Source organism: Furipterus horrens, unplaced genomic scaffold (assembly GCF_987537825.1).
Source record: "Furipterus horrens unplaced genomic scaffold, mFurHor1.1.pri manual_scaffold_5, whole genome shotgun sequence".
Classification (NCBI taxonomy): domain Eukaryota; kingdom Metazoa; phylum Chordata; class Mammalia; order Chiroptera; family Furipteridae; genus Furipterus; species Furipterus horrens.
Genome location: NW_028327175.1, coordinates 199,011,880 through 199,036,829, shown reverse-complemented (window position 1 = coordinate 199,036,829; position 24,950 = coordinate 199,011,880). Strand labels below are relative to the sequence as shown.

At 46.9% G+C, this 24,950-nt stretch overlaps 1 protein-coding gene across 8 annotated transcripts in view; it reads right to left on the bottom strand.

Moving 5' to 3' along the window:
- Positions 1-12,707: 12,707 nt before the first annotated feature.
- ATE1 (arginyltransferase 1) overlaps positions 12,708-24,950 on the bottom strand; it is a 121,727-nt gene continuing 109,484 nt past the window's right edge. For all 8 annotated transcript variants that reach the window (XM_090278744.1, XM_090278747.1, XM_090278746.1 and 5 more), the window contains one exon: positions 12,708-12,887. In XM_090278744.1, coding sequence (XP_090134870.1) covers positions 12,709-12,887 — 179 coding nt within the window. In that variant the 3' untranslated portion in view covers position 12,708. The remainder of the gene's footprint in view (positions 12,888-24,950) is intronic.

The following is a 24,950-nucleotide window of genomic DNA, read 5'->3' as shown; positions in this document are numbered from 1 at the left end:
TAGATCCTTGCTGGGTGAATAACACTCAAGGAATGAACGAGTGAGGCATGCCTGTGTGACATGGATTTTGCACCCAACTTTCCAAGAGCCTTAGGCCCCGAGAAAAGATGTTGGTCAGCAGCCCCAGGACATGCTGGATTCGTACCGTGGGCTGTGCGCCCTGGAACCCCACTCCTGGCCACCCAGTGGTCCGGGTCTCTTCTGCTGCCAGGCCACGGGGTCCTCTGCAGGTGCGCTGTGTCTGTGTGCAGGCCGCATCCAAATGAGAGGCCAGCATCTCCCCCAGTTGGGCCGGCTCCTGAGCACCGTACGAGCATCGGGGAAAAGCGGCAGCCTCGCCCTGGCTGGTGTGGCTCAGTTGGTGGGAGCAGCACCCCATACACCAAGGGCTGTGGGTTCAGAAGATCAATGTTTCTCTCTCATATCAATGTTCCTCTCTCTCCCTTCTTCTCTAAAATCAATAACCATATGGGAAAAAAAAAAAAAAGAAAGAACCGTGGTCTCATACAATTTAGGTAAAGTTAACAGAATTTAAGACCAAGTAAAAGAACTAACAATGAAACCTTCGCGATTCATGTTCGGCCTCACCCGTCGGAGCCAATCACGGCATCACGGACATGCATGACCCCGAAGGGAAGGGGTCATGGTACGACAAATGCCACGTGCATGGTGGCCGAGACTCTTCTCTGCACGTGCGAAGGTTTCTCTGCGAGGCTTCCTCCTTTCAGCGGCTCAGCGAGGTGCAAAGGCGCCACTCCCGGGTGGACCGTGTGTTCAGCATGAGTGACAACGCCTTTGTGGCCGTCGCAAGGATGTCTGGCCGCATGCAAAGTGAATTTAAGAGGAAACGTCCAAATTAAATAGAGATCACATTGATTCCCTTTAGGAATTTCAGTTCATAGTTCTGATTTTTTGGTCTGTGAGCACAAAATCAAAACCAGGTCTGCCCCCAAGGACTGGGATCCACGGACCCATTAGGGCAAGAGCTCATTATGCAAAGCCACTGTCCTACCAACAGCCGAGTGTCCCCAGCCTCTCCCCACACGTGCCCTTCCCTGCCGAGCACATCGAGCCTCAGTCTCCCGGGGATCCTCTATTTTCTCCTGTCCCTCCCTGTTCACAGGGCAGCAGGTGACCACGAAGGTACCTGTCGAGGCATCAAATACCCACACAAGCCTCCTCGTCACTTCTGGTGACATAAAACTACACGTTCCCGGGTAGCTATCCATCGTCCCACACTGCCCGTCTGTCTGTTTCAAATAAACACCCAAGGATGCTTTTCTGAGAGATAATCCTTAATAACTGCACATGAAAAAGCACCAGACTGGCATTTTTCTAAGGATAATAATGAAAACCTCCTGTGTGCACATCAAACTCACAACTCTTCCTTCTGGGTATTTCCATTGTCTGAACGCTAAACTTGCTTCTCGTGAATGCTACCCAACCACCCCTGCCCTCCCCCGGGGGCCGCCAGGATGCTGGGTTTCAGCCCCCACCTGACACAAATCCCCCTTCTCCAGGGAGCTTCCTCCAACGAGCCCAGATCCTCCAACAAGAGCAACGCACCTCATTCCTCTGGCCTCCGGGGTGCCACGGATCTTCTAGAGCAGCGGATCTTCTAGAGCAGCGGTTCTCAACCTGTGGGTCGCGACCCCTTTGGGGGTCGAATGACCCTTTCACAGGGGTCGCCTAAGACCATCAGGGAACACATATGTAATTACATATTGTTTTTGTGATTCATCACTATGCTTTAATTACGTTCAATTTGTAACAATGAAAATACATCCCGCATATCAGATATTTACATTACGATTCATAACAGTAGCAAAATTACAGTTATGAAGTAGCAACAAAAATAATTTTATGGTTGGGGGTCACCATCACATGAGGAACCGTATTAAAGGGTCGCGGCGTTAGGAAGGCTGAGAACTGCTGTTCTAGAGCCTGAAGGGTTGCCAAGTGAAGAAGGGATTTGGATCCTGCAGACAAGATGCTCATTAGGAGGTGACGCCTGATCTGGACCGTGCAGACTTGAACCTGTGGAGCTGGAAGGGGCTGGGCATGACCCGTAAGGGAAAAGACCTGGCAAAGATCAAGAAACATCAAAGAAACTGCTGAGATGGAGTTCATGGGAGGGAGATGCAGGGGAAAAGGCGGGGGAAGAAGTTGGGGCCAGCCAGGTGGGGCAGTGGATTCATTCGGTCAGGGACGAGCGGCTGTCTGACGCTGGGCCAGAAGAGGGACAGGTCGGAAGGGCAGTGTCTGGGAGATCAAAGTGGCCGGGGAGGCCGGCGGAAAGGCTTTTGCAGTTATCCAGAGAAGAGGTACGGAGGGCCCACACCAGCCCAGGGAGGCGGGGAAGAGGGAGAGCACGTGGGAAGGACTGGGGGGCTGTGCTAGGCCCGGGGTTTGAGCACCTAAATCATGAGTCGACAGAAAAGGCTACACACTAAATACACGCACATGCCCCCTCCCCACTGCCTCAGATGCAGAAGGAAGAGTTAATTCAAAGACAACCAAATTCTGAAAACAAAAAACAAAAAAACCCCAAGCTAGGCCAAATGGGAAATACAGTTTATATCAACAGCATTGGCCTGAAAGGACCAAAAGAAGGGTTTACCTTTCCATGTAGTTAGTTTAGAAAGAAAACGGGGGGTCAGGGGTAAGGAAGTTTCTTTCTGCCCCCTGGTGGCTTCTGGGAAAACGTCACTGCAAGGGCAGAAGAAGGGAAGGGCACTCAAGGTCAGCTGAGCAAACACCACTCTCAAAGATAAGGAAGACGCTTCAGACCGTCCCCACCGCTGCTCCCTCTGAGGTTGGCCAGTGGCTCTCAGGCCACTGCCAGTGTCCTCTGCTTAAGGTGAGCAGGTGGCTCTGTCACCTCCCAGCCGGACGGGGCTCTGGAGCCATTGCTGGAACGTGAGCGGGGAGCAGAGTGCTTGTGACAATGGCCGGGAAACAGCCCGCTGGCCTCTGTCACATCACGCTGGCCCGGGTGCCCCGCACACGGCTCCGCAGGACCCAGAGCTCCCTCTTTGTTAGGCTGGAGAACATCGCTGCACATGGACATTTTTTTTTTTTGCTTAAAACCTACAGATCTGTCTCCAGCCTCACGGTCCACCTCTCCCTCGGCAACATTCCACATCCCTACATGACGTCGCCCCTGGGCCAGGCTAAAGAGTGGGCATCCGCTTCCCTGGCGTGTTCGATAGCGCTCGCTGGCCAACCTGGGGCCCTGGGCAAAGCCAAGGGGAAGATGGGACGCCTCCTCGAGAATTTGCCTCCGTGTGGAAGGACAACGCAGGAGCAGGAGGAAAAGAGCCAGCACTGGGGGACAGGATGCAACAGCCCCCCCACATGGCTCTTCTGTAACTGGGTATGACGGCCTGCTGCGGAACAGCGCCGGTTCCCGATATCCTGTTGTTCGGCTCTGTCTCAGACAAAACAAACAGAAACGTGCGTGGTTGTCCCAGGCCCCCAAACCCACTTTGTTCCCCCGTTTCGCCGAGGAAAGGCTGAATGGCAGCGCCATGGGAGGGAGGCTCTCTCTCTGGGCGCCCAGGCGTCGCTGCTGATCCGCAATCTGTTAGAGAAAGGCAGCCGTTCGGAAGCTTTTAGCCCTCTAAGATTAAAAGTGTCCTTTGTGAGAGGGTATTTAGAATGGATTCTGCCCTGGCCGGGCGGCTGGATGGCTTGGAGCATTGATTGGCCCATACACCAAAAGGTCACGGGTTCAATTCCCAGCAGGGCACACGCCTAGGTTGTGGGTTCGATCCCCGTTCGAGGGGTGTAGAAGAGGTGACCCATCGATGCGTCTCTCTCACATCAGTGTTTCTCTCTCTCCCCCTTCCTCTCTAAAACCAATGGGCATGTCTTTGGGTGAGGATAAAAAATATAAAACAAAAAATAAAAAATAAAATAAAATGGATTCGAACTCCATGCTCTTGAAGACCTGTTCCGATATTGTCAGTTTGCAGGTAACTACCAGTAGGATCTTCTTTAAAAAACACTTGTGGATGGAAATACTTAAATGCCTAACGCTCTCCTGTGTGAGGGTGGACTGAAGGCATGGTCCCTGACAACAGACGGCCTGAAATCGCGCTCCGCTCGGGGGCTGTTGAGATGTTCAGGGTTCTGCACCTGGAGCTACACTTTCTAAACATTTTGTTAAAGGTTGATTGCCTTTCTTTTTGCTGACGTCTGCTTTGGGCTGGAGGACAGGGAGGCGCTGAGACAGTGAGCTCTGCCTTCCGCGTGGGCAACTCTCTCCACTCTGACCGGCGGGGCCTCACCTGCCCCCATCACCTCTCCTGATGAGGAAGCAGAGGCCCGCTGCCCTGTGGTCTCGCCTAAGGTCACACACTTAGGAAGTGATCCTCGGACTTGAACCCAGGCCAGCGGGCCTGGAGCTGGGTCCAGGTGCCCCCCCCTTTTTCTTTCCCTTGTGGTTCACTAAAGGAACTGGGCGCTAGCAGGAGCGGCCAGCAAGGTTGCTCTAGGTCTGCCGCCGGCACTACCCAGCCCACGGCCCGCCTTCGCCCCCGAGTCCGCGCCCTGGCACAGCTGTCCGCGGGGCAGTGGTGAGTGTCGCTGTGCACACACCCAAAGCCGGCCAGGACACAGCGTGCGCCCTCCCGTGACCAGTCTGCCCTTCCACTCTGGCCACCCAGCGCAGGCGGCTTTCCCATGAGTAAGACATGAGCTTTGGAGCCTGGATTCAAGCCCATGTTAGCTGCTAAGAGGGCAACTTGGTTTCTTTCCTTCCATTTACGCTCCAGATGGTGAAGTGGCCGATAAGCAGCCTGCAGATCAGCGAGGCCCACAATCCATCACCACGCGCCGATAATACTGCCACGTAACAGCTTCCGTATCTCAGTGAAGGCAATACGGGGATAATGGGAATGAACGGCCTGGCCCGCTCGCTGTATCAGCTCAAACTATTGTCCAGCTCTGTCCTCTTAAACTTGGTGCCTGTATTTCCACCCTTTCCCAGCGGAAGCTTTGGCGACATTATCAGAAATATGAGTGGCCACAAGCATGAGCCCCCGGCTCTTGCAGACGAAGAACTCAATTACACACCGCTGGCCACACACACTTGGCTTTCTGGCCTTAACGGCACATGGGGTAGTTAAACCCCAACGTGGCTCTCAGGACAGGCTGACAACCGGGGAGACTGGCGACAGTCACAGTTAAGTCTCTGCAGCTGTTGCCCCTCGCCCCGTGCAGAGATCCTCGTGGCCGAGACCCACCCCGAAGCCTCTTGGCCTGTCCCCACCACCGGTTCTGCTCACGGGTGTCTGCAACCGATGCTGGCAAAGCGAGTCCACGCTAGCGTCTCCCTCTCTAGCTACATGCCTCTGGTGACAAGGACTCCACGTGGAGGACACTGGCATGAGTTTTGGTTAGAAGTTGCCTATCCTAGGTAAAAAAAATCGGTTATCATAATTACCCTTAAAAAAACAATCAAGGGGTAAAAGATCGTCTAAAAGCAGAGCTGTAGACCCGATGCGCCTTCTGGCCTCGCTGCCTCGTGAGGCGACCAGCAGCTGATGTGCTCACAGTGGGACAGAGACACTGCAGTGAGGATTTCTCTTTCCCTCTTTTCTTCTGCAAAGTCAGGTCACTGCGTATTTTGGGGTAGACTTCTTTTGGGAGATGCATTTAAATCCTTTTGCTGTTAAAGACTTATTGATACATTTATAATTCTTTTTCTATTTGCTGAAAATAAACATGTAACTAGAATTAGAAACCTGCAAAGTTGCCCTGGCCCGTGTGGCTCAGTCGGTTTGAGCATCATCTCGTAACTGAAAGGTCGCCGGTTCGATTCCTGGTCTGGGCACATCCTAGGTTGCAGGTTCAATCCCCCGTTGGGGCGTGTGCAGAAGACAGCTGATTGGTGTTTCTCTCCCACATCAATGTTTCTCTCTTTCTATCTCTCCCTTCCCCTCTCTCTCAGATGAGAACAAAAAAAAAAAAATGAACGTTAAAATACAAGAACTCTGAAAAGCTCAAGATGCAACATAAAAATGGAACTAAAGAGCAGGAATCTAAATTAACCTACCAGTCATTCGGATTGTTCTCTAAGGAAGCACTCTCTCTGAATGCAGTTGGCTTGTGGATCATCACGACACGGCAGTGACCTTAGGGACTGACACGGCGTCACGGTCACGACATGACAAAGTCACGCACAGGCTTCGCTGCACTTACGTCAGAGTAACTAGACAGCACAATGGGATCACGAGCAGCCGTTAAGGGAACTGCCTGAATGCTGTGCTGTGATAGTTCCGCAGTGTTCTGTCGTAAAGAAACCTGAAAAAGTACCGTGCAACGACACATTGTGTCCCACAACCCCCTCCCCTAGGGCAGCACGCGCACTAGGACGCGCTGGGACGACACAGCTGTGCTGTCTACACCGTCATATGGCGGCTCGGAGGGGTGAGACCGTGTGCCCCTTTCCCCCCAGAAAAACCTGCTGAGCCCCAACCCCAGACGTCTGCAGCTGTAACCTTAGTCGGAATTAGGGTCTTTGCGGGTGCAGTGGGTTAGGGTGCGGGCATACTGGACTAAGGTGGGCCCTAAATCCAGTATGACTGGTATCCTTCTAGCAGGAGGTGACAGAGAGACAGAGGGAAGACCGTGGCCATGTGACACGAAGGCAGAAAACAGTGTGATGCAGCTGCCGGCCAACACCAGGGACCGCCAGCAACCACCAGAGCTGGACACGGCAGAGGGACGTGGCCCCCTCCGCGCCTGGGCTGTGGACACGAAGCCTCCAGAGACGTGAGGCTCAGTCCCCCACGCAGGTTGTGGTGACTTGTCACTGCAGCCCTAGGACGTTAACACAGTCGCCACGGGCCACATGGGGATACTGAGCGCTCGGCATGGAGCTAGTGAGGTCGAGAGACTGAATTTTAAATTTTAATTAAACTAGACACACGTACCTAGTGGCAACCTTATTGGACAGGGCTGCTTTGTCAGTGTGCATGACTCTACCACAGTCTTAGGGAAATCCAAATGCTTTATCAAGGTGATTTGTTGAATTAAAACTGAATATAATCATACTGTTGCTAACAAGTTCTAAGCACACACACATACATTTGCTTTCATAGTCAGTAAAATAACATCAGTAAGTTTCCTAGTTACAGTTCGGTCATCTCTCAATATTTTTAAATATGCTGGAAAGGTACACAGAACTGTCCACATACAAATGAGCTAAGCGTCTTAAGCTCTGAGTTCACAACCCTAAAATGCTGTTTTTCTTTTTTCATGATCAGAAAGTTCCATTAGTTAAGATTCACCGCTATTCAGACTCACTGAATACTGAATTAACAACGTGTGATGAACAGGATTTCATGAACTATTCATGAGTTCTTCTTTAATGCTAATTTTTTTTTTTTTAAAGGCCTATGTTAAATGATTTTAAGACTTTGGCACAATCTGGACAAAAACATGAAAAACTAAGGTTCAGGGGGAAACGATGACCCAACATCATATAGTTGAATTACGCAAAGTCAGGGCCCATTCATGCCTTTTTGGTGGATGCCGCTAGCTGTGAACACTTAAAGAAATAAAACTTAGAAACCACTTTTGTATACCAGCTTTAATCAAACTGCGGCGACCAAAGAAACACACTGGTGCTCGTCGTCAGGAGCCTGCTTCAGGCGTGTCAGACAAGTGGAGAGGTTACGTCCCCTCTGAGGCGGCTGGAATGTTTATGGCGAGCGCCACACTGAAGGGTAATTGACTACGAAAATTCACAAATGCCACAGAACATTAAGACTTGCCATGCTAGGTCTTTTTCAACAGCACTTCCATTTGGAATGGCTTCTTCATATTGCAGGTGAGAAGGGATAAGGAAACAAGTGATAAAAATCTGCAAGCTAGTTTGAAGCTCCAGAAAACATAAAAATTTGGCATGTAAAACATATTCAGCAATTTTAATTCTTGGTCTAACTGAAACAGTTAATGGGAAATATTTCTAGATAGGACTGAATTGAGGATATCAGCTGTGCAACCAACTGGATACAAAAATGCAATTTTACTTAAAACTAAATCTCAAAATATTTTCAAAAGTAAAAACAGCTCTGGCCTGCGTGGCTCAGCTGGTTGGAGCGTTGTCCCATAGACCGAAGGGCCGTGGGTTCGATCCCCGGGTGGTTAGGGTGTGTAGAAGGGAACCGACCGATGTTTGTCTCACGTTGATGGTTCTCTCCTTTTCTCTCTCCCTTCCCTTCTCTCTAGGATCAATGGTCATGTCCTCAGGTGAGGGTTAAAAAAAAAAAGGTAAAAAGTATTTTTAAGAGTAAGAAAATTAGCTAAATTAATCGTAGTGATCCAGTTACCCACCCTTTCCACTGTACCCACTTTAAAACCCTTTGTTCTATAAAGAATCAATGAATCCGAATCTTAATTCATTTTAAGTAACTTTTAAGCTTTTAAGAGAGACATTTTCTCACTGAAAATTTTAGAGGTGGGCAAACTGTAAGAACAATAGTGTAGGTCTCCCAGAAGACATTTAGTTGAGGGACAACGAGAGGAGGTGAACAAAGTTTTAAAAGCTACACATTTTCTGAATCTTCAAGGAAAAAGAAAATTCCTCCTGTCCCACGAAAGGCAAGAGGAACCGGAGAGGGCGAGTTAAGAACATTACCAAGTTTTACGAAGAACTGATAAAAACTATTACTGCTGGTCACTTATGATCCTATCACCCCTGAAGAGGGGCTAAGGTTTTAAGATCCATTTCTCAAAAACAATAGACACCGTGGAGCCGTTTGAAGCCATTAAAATTACATTCTTTCCTCATTTATTTGCATATTCACAATGTATTAAGATGCTCAAATACATCAAGTCGCTAAAAAAAATAATGAAACAATATACATGGCATGATTCATTTTTATTTAAGAACAAAACAAAACATATACATGCACGTAGCTAGGAAAGAAGTGTGGAAGGATATATACCCGACCTGTGAATGGTAACAGTGGTGCGATTGTGACTTTTATTTTCCTCTGTGCACTTTTCTGTACTGTCTAAGTACTCTCTGGTGAACACTGTCCATTTCAAGAAAGAAAAACAACAGAGCTGTTTCTATTCTGGAAAAAACATCAGTGGGAATTGTAACGAGTATTTAAATAACTTAGAAAACTGGATTCATCTTATCACAAACCTACCAGGATCCTCTTCACCATAAAACAGACAAACACTTGTAAATGTATTCCATAAATATACTATGGACTATTATAAACAATTAAAGCACACTTTGCTTTCTGAGATATTTATGAAGATTTCTCTGCAAACTAAACTTTTATTTAAGGGAAATTATATTCGAGTTTGTAAATGAAATCTTATTTCAAATCCCTTTGGGTAAAATAATGTCTATTCCCTAACTTATCTTGTGAAAATCCAAACTTTTTGCTTAAGGAGAGATTTACTTTTATTTATTGCTGAGAAAGGAACCCATCATGCATTGATTTAAGTAACTAAATGATCTGGAATTCCAATTACTGAAAGTTAAATATTACGATTCATACAGCCACCACTTCACCTCTGTTTTCTGCACATTCAGGACAGGTAAAATGTCCTCAAGAATTTAAAAAAAGATGACAACATGTCATTTGTGTATTGACCAGCGAGAGCCACTGCAGATAGAAAACAGCTTTATTTTTTCCATTCAAGCTTTATCAAGTAGACTGTTCAAAAAGCATATACAAGACCAAAAAAATAGAACATGCAATCAAACCTGTTTGGTCTTTACAGTTACTGGTCTTCTTTTGGAAAAGAACACATTTGAACAACTTCTAATTTAAACATTTCCCAATTACATCCACTTTATTTCCCTCTCTTCTTTAAAGTTAACAAATAAGATTCATTCTAGGTAACTGGTCATCATATTCTTTCTCATCTTTATGCATACTGAAATAATATAAAGCCTGTAAAATCAAACCACATATTGTTCAGAAATTTGAAAAGCTTCATTTACATAAAAGATTCCAATGTATTAAGCAACCACACAACTGATATTCTGCAAAATGGATAAAAAGATAAACTGTTTGAAAGCAAACATAATTTTAATCAAATGAATAATATGGTTATCTGATAATAGCATCTATCTTTTAGAAAATAAAAAGTGCTCAGATTACACTTTTTAAAATAAGAGAACAGAAATCTCAACAGATCTGAAATAATTTAAATAAAGATGGCAGCATGGGGAATCTCTTACATTTTCATCCCAAGTCAGGAAGGTAGGCATGAATTTACTTGAAATCAGAAAGGGATGGACAGGGACGGACAGGGATTATAGCACTAAGATTATAAATGCAAAGCTTCCAGCTCTGAAAAGCAGTCCGCTGTCCTTGAAAGGTTCTCGTGTCCATCTTCAGATGAAAGCGATTAGCAGGAAACCAGACCGCTCTGCTAGCCTGCTTGGGGGCTGACAAAGCCAGGTCACTCTCCTTGACTGTCCTCCTCTGGCCCACTATCAACTCTCAGCCAGAACTCAAAAGAATAAGTGTCTTTTCAAGAAACGTTACTTATTAGGATCAATACACTACTTATTCTCAAAAAAAAAAAAAAAAGCCAACAAGTGAGTATAGTGACCACACAGAAGAATCTTCATGCCCAGCTCTCCCTGCAGCTCCCCTGGAGCTGACCAAAATGCTACCCGCAGGGATGACCAATCCTTCTCCTCTGAGGGGACCGGAGGGGGAAATTCCGCAGGAAGAAACCAGCATTGTGGGTGAGGCTCAAGTTTTCTCTCCATGGGCTCCCCAAGAGCTGTGAGCTTTGTGAATGCCTCTCTACAAGCTGCCACTAAGATGAAGTAGCTGCTGGCACCAGCCAGGCCCTGCCAATGCCAAGGGCACCAGGGACGGACCTGTCTCATGGGAATAACGCTGAGGCTACTCAAAGCACTCCTGAAACCCTAGCCTGAAACTTCTTTCCAAGTTCAGATGTCCATAGCTCACTGCTGAGAGAAAACCAGCAGGAGAGCGTGATTCTGTTTATATTAAATTTATATATATATATATATATATATATATATATATATTGTGTGTGTGTGTGTGTGTGTGTGTGTGTACATGACGATTCTCTCTGTATGGCAGGATCTCTGTTTTCACTTCCTTATTTATATTTTTCTTACCATTTTAATTGCTCACAGTATCATTTTTGTAATAAAAAACATTAAGCTACTTTCATTTTAGAGGGAAAAAAATTTTTTTTCTACAGATTCTGAATGCAATTCCAAACAAGAGTCAAATGCTCTTGGGAGATTATTTTGAAGAAGAAAATTCCAGAAGAATGTAAAATTCATGTGATCAGAGAAAATGGTTTTGGTCACGACTCCACCCCACGTCAGCCAAGTATTCGCACATGGCAAGCGTCATACACATGGTCTGAATGAATAGTTTATTGGGATGTTGAATTTCTAGACAGTTGACTTTTAAAATCTTTTTTTTCTGAGCCTTCCTTTTACTCTAACTGGCTGAAATTATTTTATGTTTTATTTGGTGCACTTAGAAGAAAAATGTGAAATCAGTAGTGAGAGTCAAACTACTAAGCTTTATAATATGGTTTTCAAAAGCTGAGTCAACAGACAATAGACAAATAGGAAAAATGGGGGCCGGGCAGCTGGGAACAGAAGATGGGGACCAGCTGGGAAAGCGCCCAAGAGAGTAACCCCCTGTGCTCACCCCGCCTCCAACACAGCTCACGGGTGGTGACTTCCTCCCAGAAAGCGGCTGCTGGCTTGACAGTGGCAGACCAGGGACGCTTGCTCAACGGGCGAAGGACCAAACAAAGGAAGGGAAGAGGACAGGGGGCAGCCTCTGCTGCAAGTGACCAGCGCAGGGGCTCCTCTGGGACGCCCGCATCAGAGGGCAAGAGAGGGAGTTCCACCTCTCACCCTGGAAAGAGGTCACAACCAGCCCCACTTCACTGAGCGTGACTTGCAGCCCAGCTATGAAAGTACGCCGTCGGGTAGGAGCTAATTCTTAATCAATAACCGAAGACAAGTGTCCGGAGTGCGTTCCAAGGAATGGGCCTAGGTGAAGGCAGAGAGCCAACATTTCCCCTCAAAACTCCATTTCTTAGATGTTTAAAAATAGAGCACATGATATAACATATAACTTGGGTAAACATATATTTTTATTGTCCAAACTGGGGTACCGCGAGAGGAAAAGCGAGCGCCCGTGACGGGATTTCAGCAGACACGCACAGGGTCGTCCTGGCCCACAGACGCCCATGTCCCCGTCCCCGTCTGCACCTTCTTCCCCCGAGCGCGCCCCTGAGCTGCGTAACGCTCGGCAGCGGCCCGGCTCTGAGCACTGCGGGACCGCACAGCCCCGTTCTCTGGAGAAGATGTCCCCTAGGGGGTGAGACAGACTAGCCTCCCCGCCTTCTTCCCCACACTTAGGGGTTATTATTATTTTTTGCATAAACGAACGTTTTAAATGGATTTGAGAAAACACTCTGCTTTGACTTCTAACAGAAAAAAAGCACACCCACGATTTAAATTATTTAAGACTCACACATTGGTTTTACTTTCCAAACTAGTAACGATAAGCGAAACTTACCAGACCTTGTTCATAAAACACACTTCCAAAATGGGGACCCCCAAGTATGCGGCTAGGTCACATATCTTTAAAATCTTGATATTAACCAGGAGATTCCCCCAAAGACGTTGCCACGGAACAGCTTGGACAAGCCGGCTCAGCTCCGGAACAGCAGCATGCGCTCGGAGCACGCCTGCCCCACCAGGCGCGCGTACTGCAGCACCGCGGCCTCCTCGCCGGGCGCGCGCCGCTGCGCCTTGTACGCGCCGTACGGCAGGACGGCCTTCTTGTAGAGCACCTGCAGGCGGTCGGGCTCCCTGCTGCGGCCCTCGTCCACTGCAACGACACAGAAACACTGGTGACAGAAAGTCGCGGGAGAAGGGCTTTCATTTCCGACTCTGAAAAGACGGGTCAGGGAGAGAACCGTGGAGTGCTAAGACGCGCCCCGGGGGGCAGCGCGTCCCAAGGACGGGGGGGCAGCGCTAACAGAGGACGACCGAGGGCACTGAGAGGTGATACATCAGCATCGGGGGGGGGGGGGGGGGGGGCGGGGGGGGCACGGATGCGTGCACGGGGGAAACCCCGTGCTACTCCCTCATCAGCACCAAGTGCACGACCCCGGCCTCTGTCCCGAGCCAGCCCGGAACTCCCCTGCGTCCCCACGGGCCGGCTGGCGGCCTGAGGTTCCCGGCGCTGAGCTGCGCTGCTGCCCGCCGCCTCGGCGGCTGGGGCTGACCGGGCGGGCCGGGCGTGGGCGACTGGCACCCGGCTCTGGGGCCGGAGGGCAGAGCCCTCCAGCTTCCACGGAGGGCGCGGCAGAGGCTGCGAGGGGCCGCCACGAACGTTTCTCCTTTCTCTTTCCACGTAAAAGAACGGCTGGTTCTGAGGTGAGCACAGGGGTCACCCCGAGGAGAGCCTGCGTCCCAGTAGCCGGGTGTGGCCCTGGGACCCCGTTCTGGCAAGACAGCCCAAGTGGAAGTTCCTTGGTGCTTCCTCCACTGTGCGGCGCGGCGCGTGGAGGTCCTGGCAGGAGATGGAGCCTCGATCCTGGAGCTTGGGGTCAGGAGGCGCTCCCTGCCCCCACCGCCCCCATTCAACAGACAAAATCAAGAAGGAACCAGGGTATGTGTGGACCGCCCACATCTAGACCTTCACATGAAACGGAAATACACTCACTTGTTGAAGCCAACTTATTTTAGGTGTCCACTGCTGGCAACTGCTCCACACCCGACACCCACTAAACGTGCCATGGCTTCTGTCACTGACCAGCAGGCCCCTGGCAGGAGTCACCACAGCGGGGCTTCCCTGACTACGTACAAACATGAAAACCTGGCTCCCATGCCCAGACATCCCGAGTAAAAACTGGCCTGAACAACCTGGGCGTCCGTGTTCTCGTAAGTGCTCACGCAGACCGAGGAGCACTGCCCCGGAGTGACCGCACAAGCCTCAGGACGCTCACAGCCACACCCTCTGTGACACTGAGAGGCCGGCAACGGCCCCGTGCCCACCAGCGGGGAGCTGCGTAAATGCCTTAGAAGCACATCGATATAAAAAATGTCAGGCAGCCACCGAAGAGTCAAACAATCCTTCAGCGGAAAACAAACCGGAGAGACAGCACAAGCCACTGCTCTTTCTGTTCTTCCTGCCTCCTTGGCTGCCGGGTCCCCAGCGGCCTCCCCGGGCCCTTTATAAAGCAGTGTCCCCGGTGCCCCGTCCTCCTTTATCCCCCCGGTCACCACACCTACCGCCACCTGACACAGACAGTTACCGCCCTTTCCACTAGAAAGTGCTATGAAAATAAAAACGAAATAAGGAATTGCGACCGTTTTACCACTAACGTTTCCCCGGGGTCGGGCACAATGAGTGAGCCCCAGGAGCGGCCCAAGGACATCTGCTGACAGAATGAACAAGTCTGCCCCGGAGCGGGTACTTACAAGAGACTGCCGCATGGTGGGACACGCACTCCGTCCCTCACTTTTGGGGATCTTCTGTGAGCATAGGGCTTTTATAATAATAAAAACGTTTCTAAGGTTGACTGACACATTTTATTTCTTTGCTACATTTGGATCTTCTAGAGATGTAAAGAGGAAGTGCTGGTTTCCTCTTCTGTAAATGGACAGGGTTGCTTTATATTTCTCAGGTCTTTCAGCTATAACCTTGCTTCGCAAAGTCAAGAACCAACTTCCCACTATATTTACTGTAAGCAAACACTCTACTGGACGCCCACCTCACACTCTGTGCTTTAACACTGGGGTGGATTACACTCATTATTCTGTAACGGAAGCAACAGAAGTGTTTGCTCTTCAACTAATATTGTGTTCTCCATTCAACGGTCCTTCATTAATCATGACAAACCACACAAGATCAGTTTCAGGGGAGACCGGAGTTGACACCTGAAGAGAGATCCCACGTCACGGACCCGTCGCATAGGCCACCTGACCCCGGCCACCGCGCGAGAAAGGGAACTGGCGGATCCCAAACCGACCACACTCTGCGCCGGTTTAGGTATCTGTCGTGGGGGGCGGGGGAGGGGCAAGCTCATGGTGCGCCCCAACCCAAAAAGTCACACACACGTCAGAGGAGGCCACATTCTCCACTGAGAATCCCGCCTGGGGACGCGTGGACGGACGGAGAGGCACGGACCACCAAGGACGCAGCCAGAGGGGCCTCACGTCCGCAGATTGGAAGGCCACGGTAGTGTTAAATTTCCACTTTATCCAGCACGTATTCAGAGATCAAGGCGACAAAGAATAAAGTGGCAGGAGGAGGGTTCCTCACAGCTGTCCGTCGGCCCTCAGCTCCAGTCCCTGCCTCTGCTCTGCGCTGCCAGAGGCAGACCTGGGGGAGACAGGCGCCACGGGGTGTCTCCCCAAAACCTCTCCTCTCCCCTCCCTGGCTCTCCGCTCTCTGGCAGCAGCTCCAGCTGCTCTTGAAGTCGCCAAGGTTCCCGCATCTCCGACTGGCACGGGCCCCGGGGCCCGCTTTCCTCCCCGCCCCGGAAGCCACCGTCCAGGTCAGCCAGGCCTTCCTGACTTCAGGGACAAATGGGTGGAACCAGTTCGGAAAAAGGGTTCTCACTGCCGCGGTCTTCCTGTTGCGCACCCCAAAGACGAGCAGGTGGTGCTGATCGCTTCCCTTCAAGACTCGGGGGTTAGCAGCTTCCCAGGTACGGAGAGCCTTGCTCACGAACGCGGCTGCACCTGCCTTAAAGCCTGGCACCCGCTCCTCTTCCTCACCAGCAAACGTCCTTTGTGGCATTTTTCCCAGAACAGGGCACTTCCGCCTGCATTAAAAACCTGTACTCATCTGCTGCCTCTTGGTGGGCAGAAGTTGCTTCTCCCGCTCTCTTGACATTTTTTAAAGCCAAATCTCTTTCTAAACTTACCCAGCCATTCTTTGCCAGCATTAAATCAGCCCGCTTTAGGCCCCTCACCTTCCTTTTGCTTTAAGGCGTCACATCTCACACTTCACTGCAGTCCCCAATAGGTGTGCCTTTCCTACGGCAACCCTGCACCCGCATTCGGGCTGCATTTTCAATACAAGACACGACAGTATTTCTGAGTCTGTGCAACGTCTCCGCACCTGCTGGTGTCGCCGCAGTGATGGCCTCACGAATTTCTTTCTCTTTTTACAATGCTCCTTAAGTTAGACTTATTTATCTCGGAATGGCGGGCTGCCTCAGCCGCAGACCTCAATCTGTGTGTGGTCCATACCAAGTACTTCAACTTCTTCTTGCAATGTCATGACTTTTCTCTGCTTCTTGCGAGCACGTCCACGTCACTGGTGGCACTTGGGGTGGGTTTCGTGGTGTTATCCAAGGTTCAGGGTCTTGCACTGAACAGATACTCAGGAACCACGAGACCTCACTCTTTCCTGTGACACGCAGCTTGCTAGAGACAACCGCCCAAGGGCCCTGAGCTGTGTCACAGGCTCTGTCAGGGGGAGCTCACCACCGCTGAGCCCCCCGCACCAGCAACTGGAGGTGGCCCCGAGGTTGTTACAGCAGACAAGTATGCACCACAGGGAATTTTATGCAGTTGTGATTTAATAAGGCATCTTTACATTTGTTCACATTTTCATTAACAGCAAACGGTGCCCCGTACGATATGTGTTTATGTGCATATGCTTAACACATTTTACGTTAAATTTTTAAAGTAACAGATTTGTGTATATTTTATGGTAGTAAATGATAAAACAGACTAGTCTCCAAATATATCTTACGCACTCATGACATAACTTTTTCTTAATTTTTCCCTATTTCTAGGCTATGTGGTTCACCTGAGTTTCTTCAAATTGCTGCAAATCTACAAAAAATTCTCCAATATATTTACTGAAAAAAATCCACATATAAGTGAATGCATGTTGTTCAAGGGTCAACAGTACTTCATTTTTATTTAAGATTATAGAAGAGGCCTTAAAATTATATGCAAGTCAAAGTTCTGGGCAACACTACAGTGCACAAGTTTGAAACACCAAATTCAAAAGTTGCAATTGATATGCATTATTTAACACACATATATTGGGTGGGCCAAAAAGTCTGTTCAGTTTTTTCCATAAAAGACAGAGTTTTCATCTTCACCAATAACTTTATTGATTTGGATATCTTGAGTATGCCGGCTGTGTCCCACGTGGTAGGACGCTGACTGTCTCAATGTCTCGGTTTGGTCGCTATCAACTCCAACGGGCCAGACTGACGGTCAGCACCGTCCAACAAGAAAGCTTCGCAAACCACTCTGACACAGTCGATCAGTCACAGCTCCTTCTCCATACACTGCACAAACCTTATGACCTTTCTCGAAATAATAAAGCATAATATTTTCTAAATGCACGCTGATATGATATGTCACAATAAAATCTAACAAAATTGTTCTGAATGAAGTTAAAGATAACTAAGCACTACTAGAGCCATTTTATGGAAAAAAAAAAAACCAAATGAACTTTTTGGCCAACCTAATATATGTCTCATAAAATTTCTAAATAAATTTAAAGAATTTTAGAGAGGCTTATAACACAGAAATTAATCAAGTTTAATAGCTCTCTTTAGTCCAAATACTTCTGAGGCCTTTGTATCTGGGTCAAAGTAATCAAATACATAATATTCTTAGGTATCAACCAGCTACTCACTTTCTAACATCATACATAATTACACCTCCGCTGCCTTGCGGCATACCTCTTCAGGGGAAAGGCTAAGGGAGTAAATCCCGACAGAAAATCCGGAGCCGGAGTCCCTAAGGCGGTTTGACGTTGTAGTCAACACCGGCAACTCCTGCGGCGCACCTGAAGCCAAGCTGTATTGACTCCGTCTTTCCCTTGGACCCTTCAGCTGCGAAGAGAGGGGGGTCTGCTGCTTGGGCAACAGCAGACCTTCCATATCACCCTGCCCAGGCTCTGTAGCTTCAGCTTCACTGGAGAGGACACTCCAGCGTCATCGCAAGATGTCGATTCAACACAGGAGGAGACAGATACCGTGTCACTCCCGAGTCGGACTGCACAGCCATTCTCGGCGGTGCAGATAGACTCTTAAGAAGCTACACCATCGTCTCTCGAGACGGACGGCTGCCGACGACGACGACATAATTACAAAAAAATATGGTAATAATAAATTTTAAAATCCTCTCCTTACTCTCTTCAATATTTAGGCATCCTAGTCATTTGGAGATGCAAATACATTTGGTCTTAGTGTTCGAATACTTTGGAAGTTTGTCAGGTTATTATAAATAATGTGGTATTCTAACATCAACTCACCAGATTATGCCGAAACTCAACCAAAACTTCTTATTAATTTACTGAAATGCAAATTAAGTCTTCTTAATTGCCCCACAACCTCAAATTTTCCCATCTGCCACACACTGACGAGGAAAGGGCACCTAACCATTACAGAGATTAAAATGCAGCACGGAAGCGTATCTTTTCCTGCCTAAAAAATATTAAATTGCCACTCAAATGTGGAGTGTAAATTTAGAATTCTGCCGGGAGACCAACCTACAGCTGCCAGTACTTCAGGAGAAAGAGAACAGAGTTCCACAAGACACATAATAAGAGACTTAAAGGAAAGCCTTAAAATATTTTAATAACTTGAACTAAGAACAAATTTTCTAGGAATTAGTCATCTATGGACTTACTGAACACTCAATAATAAGCATATTATTTTTTAACATCTTTTTAAGTCACAAAAGAATACTTGTTGCAAAACTCAAGTTAACACAGAAATAACCGAAGGTGGCGTCAGCCCTCCGACCTCCACGATCTTCGCTCCTACCCCTCTCCTTGCTCCACGAATCTGCTACCCAAGCTACCGGGCTTCACGACTCTGTAAGACGCATTTAAACAGTACATACAGTCTCCAATCCCGCTTTCGCCATGCCTTATATTAAGTCCAGAAAATCAAATCAATCGCCCCTGCAGTAGGTGTCCTGTATTAATGTCGGAACCCGCTTCGCATTATAGACAAGATCATACGTTTCTGTTTTCTGGGCTTAACAGTTTGAAGTTTTATAATCATTCACAATAAAGGCAGATTCCGATTCTTGGAACATTATGCCTAATTAGTTTTAAAACCAACTTAAAGCTAAACGAACAAAAAAATTCTACCAGATTCTTAAAATAACTGAAAATGAATCAGTTATGATTTATTTACTAAAGTTAAAAAATAATGCGCCCTAAACCCTTAGAAACCCTTTTGTAATCATCTTGTATTGTCTGCCCGATACATGTCCCCAGTGCTCACAGACAAAAATCTACGTAGCGAAGCCCACACAGCACAACAGGCCCCTTCTTGAGGGACCATTAAGATAATAGAAAAGCAAGCCGCTTTAAGATTAAAGACCCTTTGCCATCTCATCGAAGGGAAACTGCCAGCCTATCAAGATGTCCTGGAAATGTGTTCCAACAAGAACTTCTTCTATCTTCCATTTTCCTAATGTATCACCATTAATTTCATAAAATAAAAGAACTAAAGGCAATCCTGCAAAAACTTTTCTGAGATAAGCATTTGATATAAACAGGCTGTCAACTCTATGATGTTTTAATCTTCAAGAAAACTCCGGTGAGCAACAACGGCTTCATTTACCCCGATCATTTTTATTCCCAGGAGAGGAACTGTATACCGTACCTGCTTTCAAAGGAAGGGAACCTAGAGATTAAAAGTTTTACCTCTTCTTATGGGGACTTAACTCCTTCATTATTCTTATGGATACTTGATAACTTCTAGGCTTTCCAGAAAATGATGAAGCAGTCTATTTTGTTAACTTCATTAGCGTTGCTACAGTGTTATCATGTAACCATGGAAACAAGGTATGGGCGGTACAGCCTCTCGCAAAGATACGGCAGGAAGGGCAGGCGCAGTGATGTTAACGAAGCTGAATATACTTGGGAGAAGTGTGATAAAACACAAGAGTGTAAAATTCTAAAACAAATGCATGATTAGAACTAACTCAGGACCCAAACTCACTTGTGGAGGGTCCCATGGCAAATATGACTTAGAATATTTTACAGACGGTGTTAGCGCCTGTGAGGGAGGGAACGGAGATGGCGGGGAGCAAGGAGGCTTTAGTCCGGGGCTGCAAAAGGCCGCGCACGCAAAAGGGCACGCACAGCAGTTACGACAGAAATAATGGAGCTAGTGGGCCAATCCCTCAGGCCCGCCTGCTCTGGGCGCCCGCCAGCGAGAATGGCACGTTTTCCCATTCTATAAAGAATACCGTTGTCGGTCATCTCACACAGAGTGTTTTTTGATAAAAATGAAAACTGAAAAAACAAATCTAAACTTGGACTATTTGTAAAACATCATTTGATAGCAGCTGTTGGAGCTGTAATTCTTATACCATACAACGCAGCCAATTAAAATACCCAAATCATTGAATTTTGCTAGCGTACTCCCGGCTGGTCATACATCATATCAATTTCAGAGTGTTTTGAGCACCCCAGAAAGAAGCCCCAAACCTCCATTCTGTCACTCCACATCTCCCCCAACTTCCTGAGCCCTGAGCAACAGCAGCCTACTTTCTGCTTCTACGGAATCTTACAATATGTGGCTGGTTTCTCACCAGCGCATGTTTTCAAGGTTTATCCGCGTTGCGGTGCGTACCAAGGCTTCGATCCTCTTAACTGCCAAGTCATACACCACTTTATGACTCTATCACTTTTTGTCTATTCAGGAGCTGACAGACACTTGGGTTACTTATACTTTTAAACAATCGTGAATCATGTTCCAAATATTCATGCACCAGTTTTTGTGTGTTTTCATTTCTCCTGGATAATATCCCTAGAAATGAAGTTGCTGGGTTCTATGATAATTCTATCTTGAACCTACTGAAGAACTGCAAGTCTGTTTTCCAGTGTGGTACGCCATTTCACATGCCTTCCAGCAGCATCAGGTCCCCAACACTAGTTATTATCTGTCTTTTTTACTATGGCCACCCTAGAGTAAAGGGGTATCTTGTGGCTTTGATCTGCATTCCCCTGAGAGCCAACGGTGTGAGTTTCTATTCATGTGCTTATTGACCATTCATGTATCTTTTGTGAAGAGCTGTCTATTCAAATCATTTGCCCATCTTTAAACTAGGCTGGCTTTTTACTGAGTGCTAAGAATTCTTTATATATTCTGCATACTAGATCCTTAACAGATACACTGTCTGTAAATACATTCTCCCATTTTGGAAGCATAAAAGTTTTTAACTTTGACGAAGTATAATTTATTTGTTTCTTTTGTTGCCATGTCTAAGAAACCATCGCCTAACCCAGAGATTTTCAACCGGTGCGCCGTGGCAGGCACAGTGGTGTGCCACAGAATTTTTTTAATTTGTTGATTTTTAGGGAGTGAGAGGGCAGGGGAGAGAGAGAGAGAGATCTGCTGCTCCACCTACTTATACATTCGCTGGTTGATTCCCACGTGTGCCCCGGCTGGGTTCAATCCACAACCGGCACAACACGCTAGCCGACTGAACTGTCCAGCCAGGGCCACGCGAGGACTTTTCAAACATGCCATTCTTGACTAGTTAGTCAGGGGCACCGACGTCTTTTCCTTAGACCGTCAAATTAAAAATGGTAATAGCCAACGCAACAACAGCCGTCTGGTGTGAATGAATCAAGAATATATCTACTGTTTTTTTGGTTTTTTTGTCAGACTGGCAAAATATGTAATATTTTTGGTGGGCTGCAGAATTTTAGTAATTCATTTATGTGTGCCATGAGATTAAAAAGGTTGAAAACTGCTGGCCTAATCCAACGTCGTAAAGATTTCCTTTTTTTTTTTTAAGAGTCTTTATGATTTTAGTCCTTATATTTAGCCCCAATCTATTTTGAATTAATTTTTGTATACTGTATACAAAGTCATGTCATCTTCAAATAAAAATAGCTTGCTTTCTTTTCAATTTGAATGTCTTTGGCGAAAATATCATCTTTAAATGAAAAAAATACTTAATTTTGTTAAACCAGTGATGCGATGTTGACAAAAAAGAGAAACTTCTTGGCTCCCAGAGACCATATTATGAAATATCAAACATAAATCACCGAGGTCATTCTAACCAGAAGGAGCTTCAGATTAGTGTCGGTGGTATGGTCCTCTGGTGTCAACGTCCTGACAAGGGTCACCAGAGGGAAGCGGGACGGCGCCAGGCCCCCAGTGCATGCTGGCAGCCATCAGGCGACTCTCGTCCTGCCCCAGCACACTGCCGGCGGGGCTTCTTCATGCTGTTCGCCCGCGTAAAATGCTAACAAAATCCCTCCTGAGGACGAACAGGGTTGTATCCTCTCAAATTTCTACTCTAGGTGTTTTGACTCTTAAATACACTTAATTCTTATTTCACCGTTAAGGTTACGTTTAAAACTGACAACAATATAGTGAAAAGAAATGTAAATTCAACACGCAAAACATGCCACCGCAATCTCTCACAGACAACGGGGCCTCCGGTTCGCACAGCCGCTGTGGGCTGGGGCTGGGACTGAGCCCAGAGGGACAGTTGAGGTTCAGGTCCCTGTGGCCTGTGTGGTCAGGGGGTTAGTTACATACGGGGAACTGATCACACAAATAAACGCACGAAGAAAAATGTGAGTCAGGCTGCTCCATCACAGAAGGGAGGTAACAAGTATTAAAAAGGAGAAGACAAGAACACATTCTGCTTTTGGATGAGACTTGGAGGTACCGGTGAAAACACTGCACAGAGATACAGGCATAAAAGTAGGTCTGAGTGAGTCAGTGGGTGAATAATGAGTGTGTGTGTGTGTGTGTGTGTGTGTGTGTGTACGCATGGATTTCCTAGATCTGTCTGCTGGAGGGCTTGGAAGCAGTGCCACCCCAGGAGCAATGCGCGAAGTTACTGCCCAGGCCTTGGTGTCCAAGTATTACTCTGCGCAGAGCAACCTGACTCCCGGGAGAAGAGCTGAACTGCACAGCTGGGTCAGGGGAGGTACAAGACGAAAGGTACGTAAACGCTCAAAGAATGAGGGGACATGTCGAAAGAACACAGGCGTTGCCTTGCAAGGTCCCCGCCGGCCAAATCTGAGACAATCGGAGCGCTCAGAGCAGACCACGAGGGACGGGTTGCAGCGCCATGACTGAAGCTCCGCCCGTGAGTCCGCAGGCACAAACGCGCAGCGGGGAGGGGCTGCTCGCCCTCCCAGCACAACGCCAGCACGGAGAGGAGAGGGAACGATGGAACCAGGAAATCCACCTCAGCAATAAATGATTCAAGCAGCATCATCAATAGATATAAAAACGAGTATGCATTTGATAAGAGTATTTACATTGTCTCAAGTACATCCCGACAAAATACTTACTGATTACTTATTAACAATTACGAAATACTTGTTAACCTCATCGCTGGTACTATTACTTGACCAAGGGTTACAAACTCATGCCCCCGCAGTGAGATGGATGGAGTGTGTGCGCCTCCTCGGATCACGCAGCACGCCTAGGACATTCTTCCCAAACTACAGAACCTGAGGCAAATTGTAAAGGAACATTTGTTGCAAAGATCTATGTGCCCCTGTGTTCACTGCAGCATTATTCACAGTGGCCAGGACATGGCAGCAACCCAAGTGTCCTTTGATAGATGACTGGATAAAGATGTGGTCCATATATACAATGGAATCCTACGCAGCCATAAGATGAAATACTGCCACTTGTGACACCATGGATGGACCTTGAGAAAATCATGCTAAGTGAAACATGTCAGACAGAAAAAGTCAAGAACCACAGAATTCCTCATAGGCACAATATGATGGTTACCAGAGAGGTAAGGGGTGAAGGGTAAAGGGTAAAGGGTAAAGTGGGTCAAATATATGGTGAGAGAAGATTTACCTTTGGGTGGTAGGCACACAATACAATATAAAGATCATGTATCACAGGAATGTACACCTGAAATCTATATAATCTTATTGTTTGCTTTCACCTCTTTTATTCAACACGGTACTAGAAGTCCTAGCCACAGCAATCAGACAAGAAGAAATAGAGGCATCCAAAATGGAAAGGAAGAAGTAAAACTGCCACTCTGTGCAGATGATATGAGAACCTAAAGAGGCCATAAAAACTACTAGAACTGATAAATGAATTCAGGTTACAAAATAAATACCCAGAAACCAGTTGTATTTTTATACACCAGTAAGAACTACCAGAAAGGGAAACTAAGACAACAATCCCATTCACAATTGCTTCAAAAAGAATAAAATACCTAGGAATAAGTTTAAACAAGGAATCAATAGAGCTGTACTCAGAAAATTGAAAGACACTGAAGAAAGAAACGGAAGAAGACACAAATAAGTGGAAGCACATACTGTGTTCATGGACAGGAAGACTTAACATCATTAAGATGTCCATACTTCCTGAAGCAATCTACAGATTCAATGAAATTCCTATCAAGGCACGAATGGTGTATTTCATAGAACTAGAACAAATATTTCAAAATTTTATATAGAACCACAAACGACTCTGAATAGCAATAACGATCTTGAGAAAAGAACAAAGTTGGAGAAATCATGCTACCTGGTATCAAAATATACTAGAAGGCCATAGTAATCAAAACAGCCTGGTACTGGCATAGAAAAGACATACAGATCAGTGGAACCAAATTGAGAGCCCAGAAATAAACCCATGCCTTTATAGTCAATTAATATTTGATAAAGGAAGCAAAAGCATACAATGGGGTAAAGACAGTCTATTCAATAAATGGTGTTGGGAATACTGGACAGATGCATAAAAAGAAAAATGAAAACAGGCCACCTTCTTACACCATATACAAGAATAACCTCAAAAGAGATTAAACTCTTAAATGTTAAGAGTTGTAATTGTAAAAATCCTAAAAGAAAAGTTAAGCAGTAAAATCTAGTACATCTCTCGTAACAATATTTTTTCTCATCTCCTCGGGCAAGGGAAAGAAAAGAAAAAATAAACAAATGGGACTG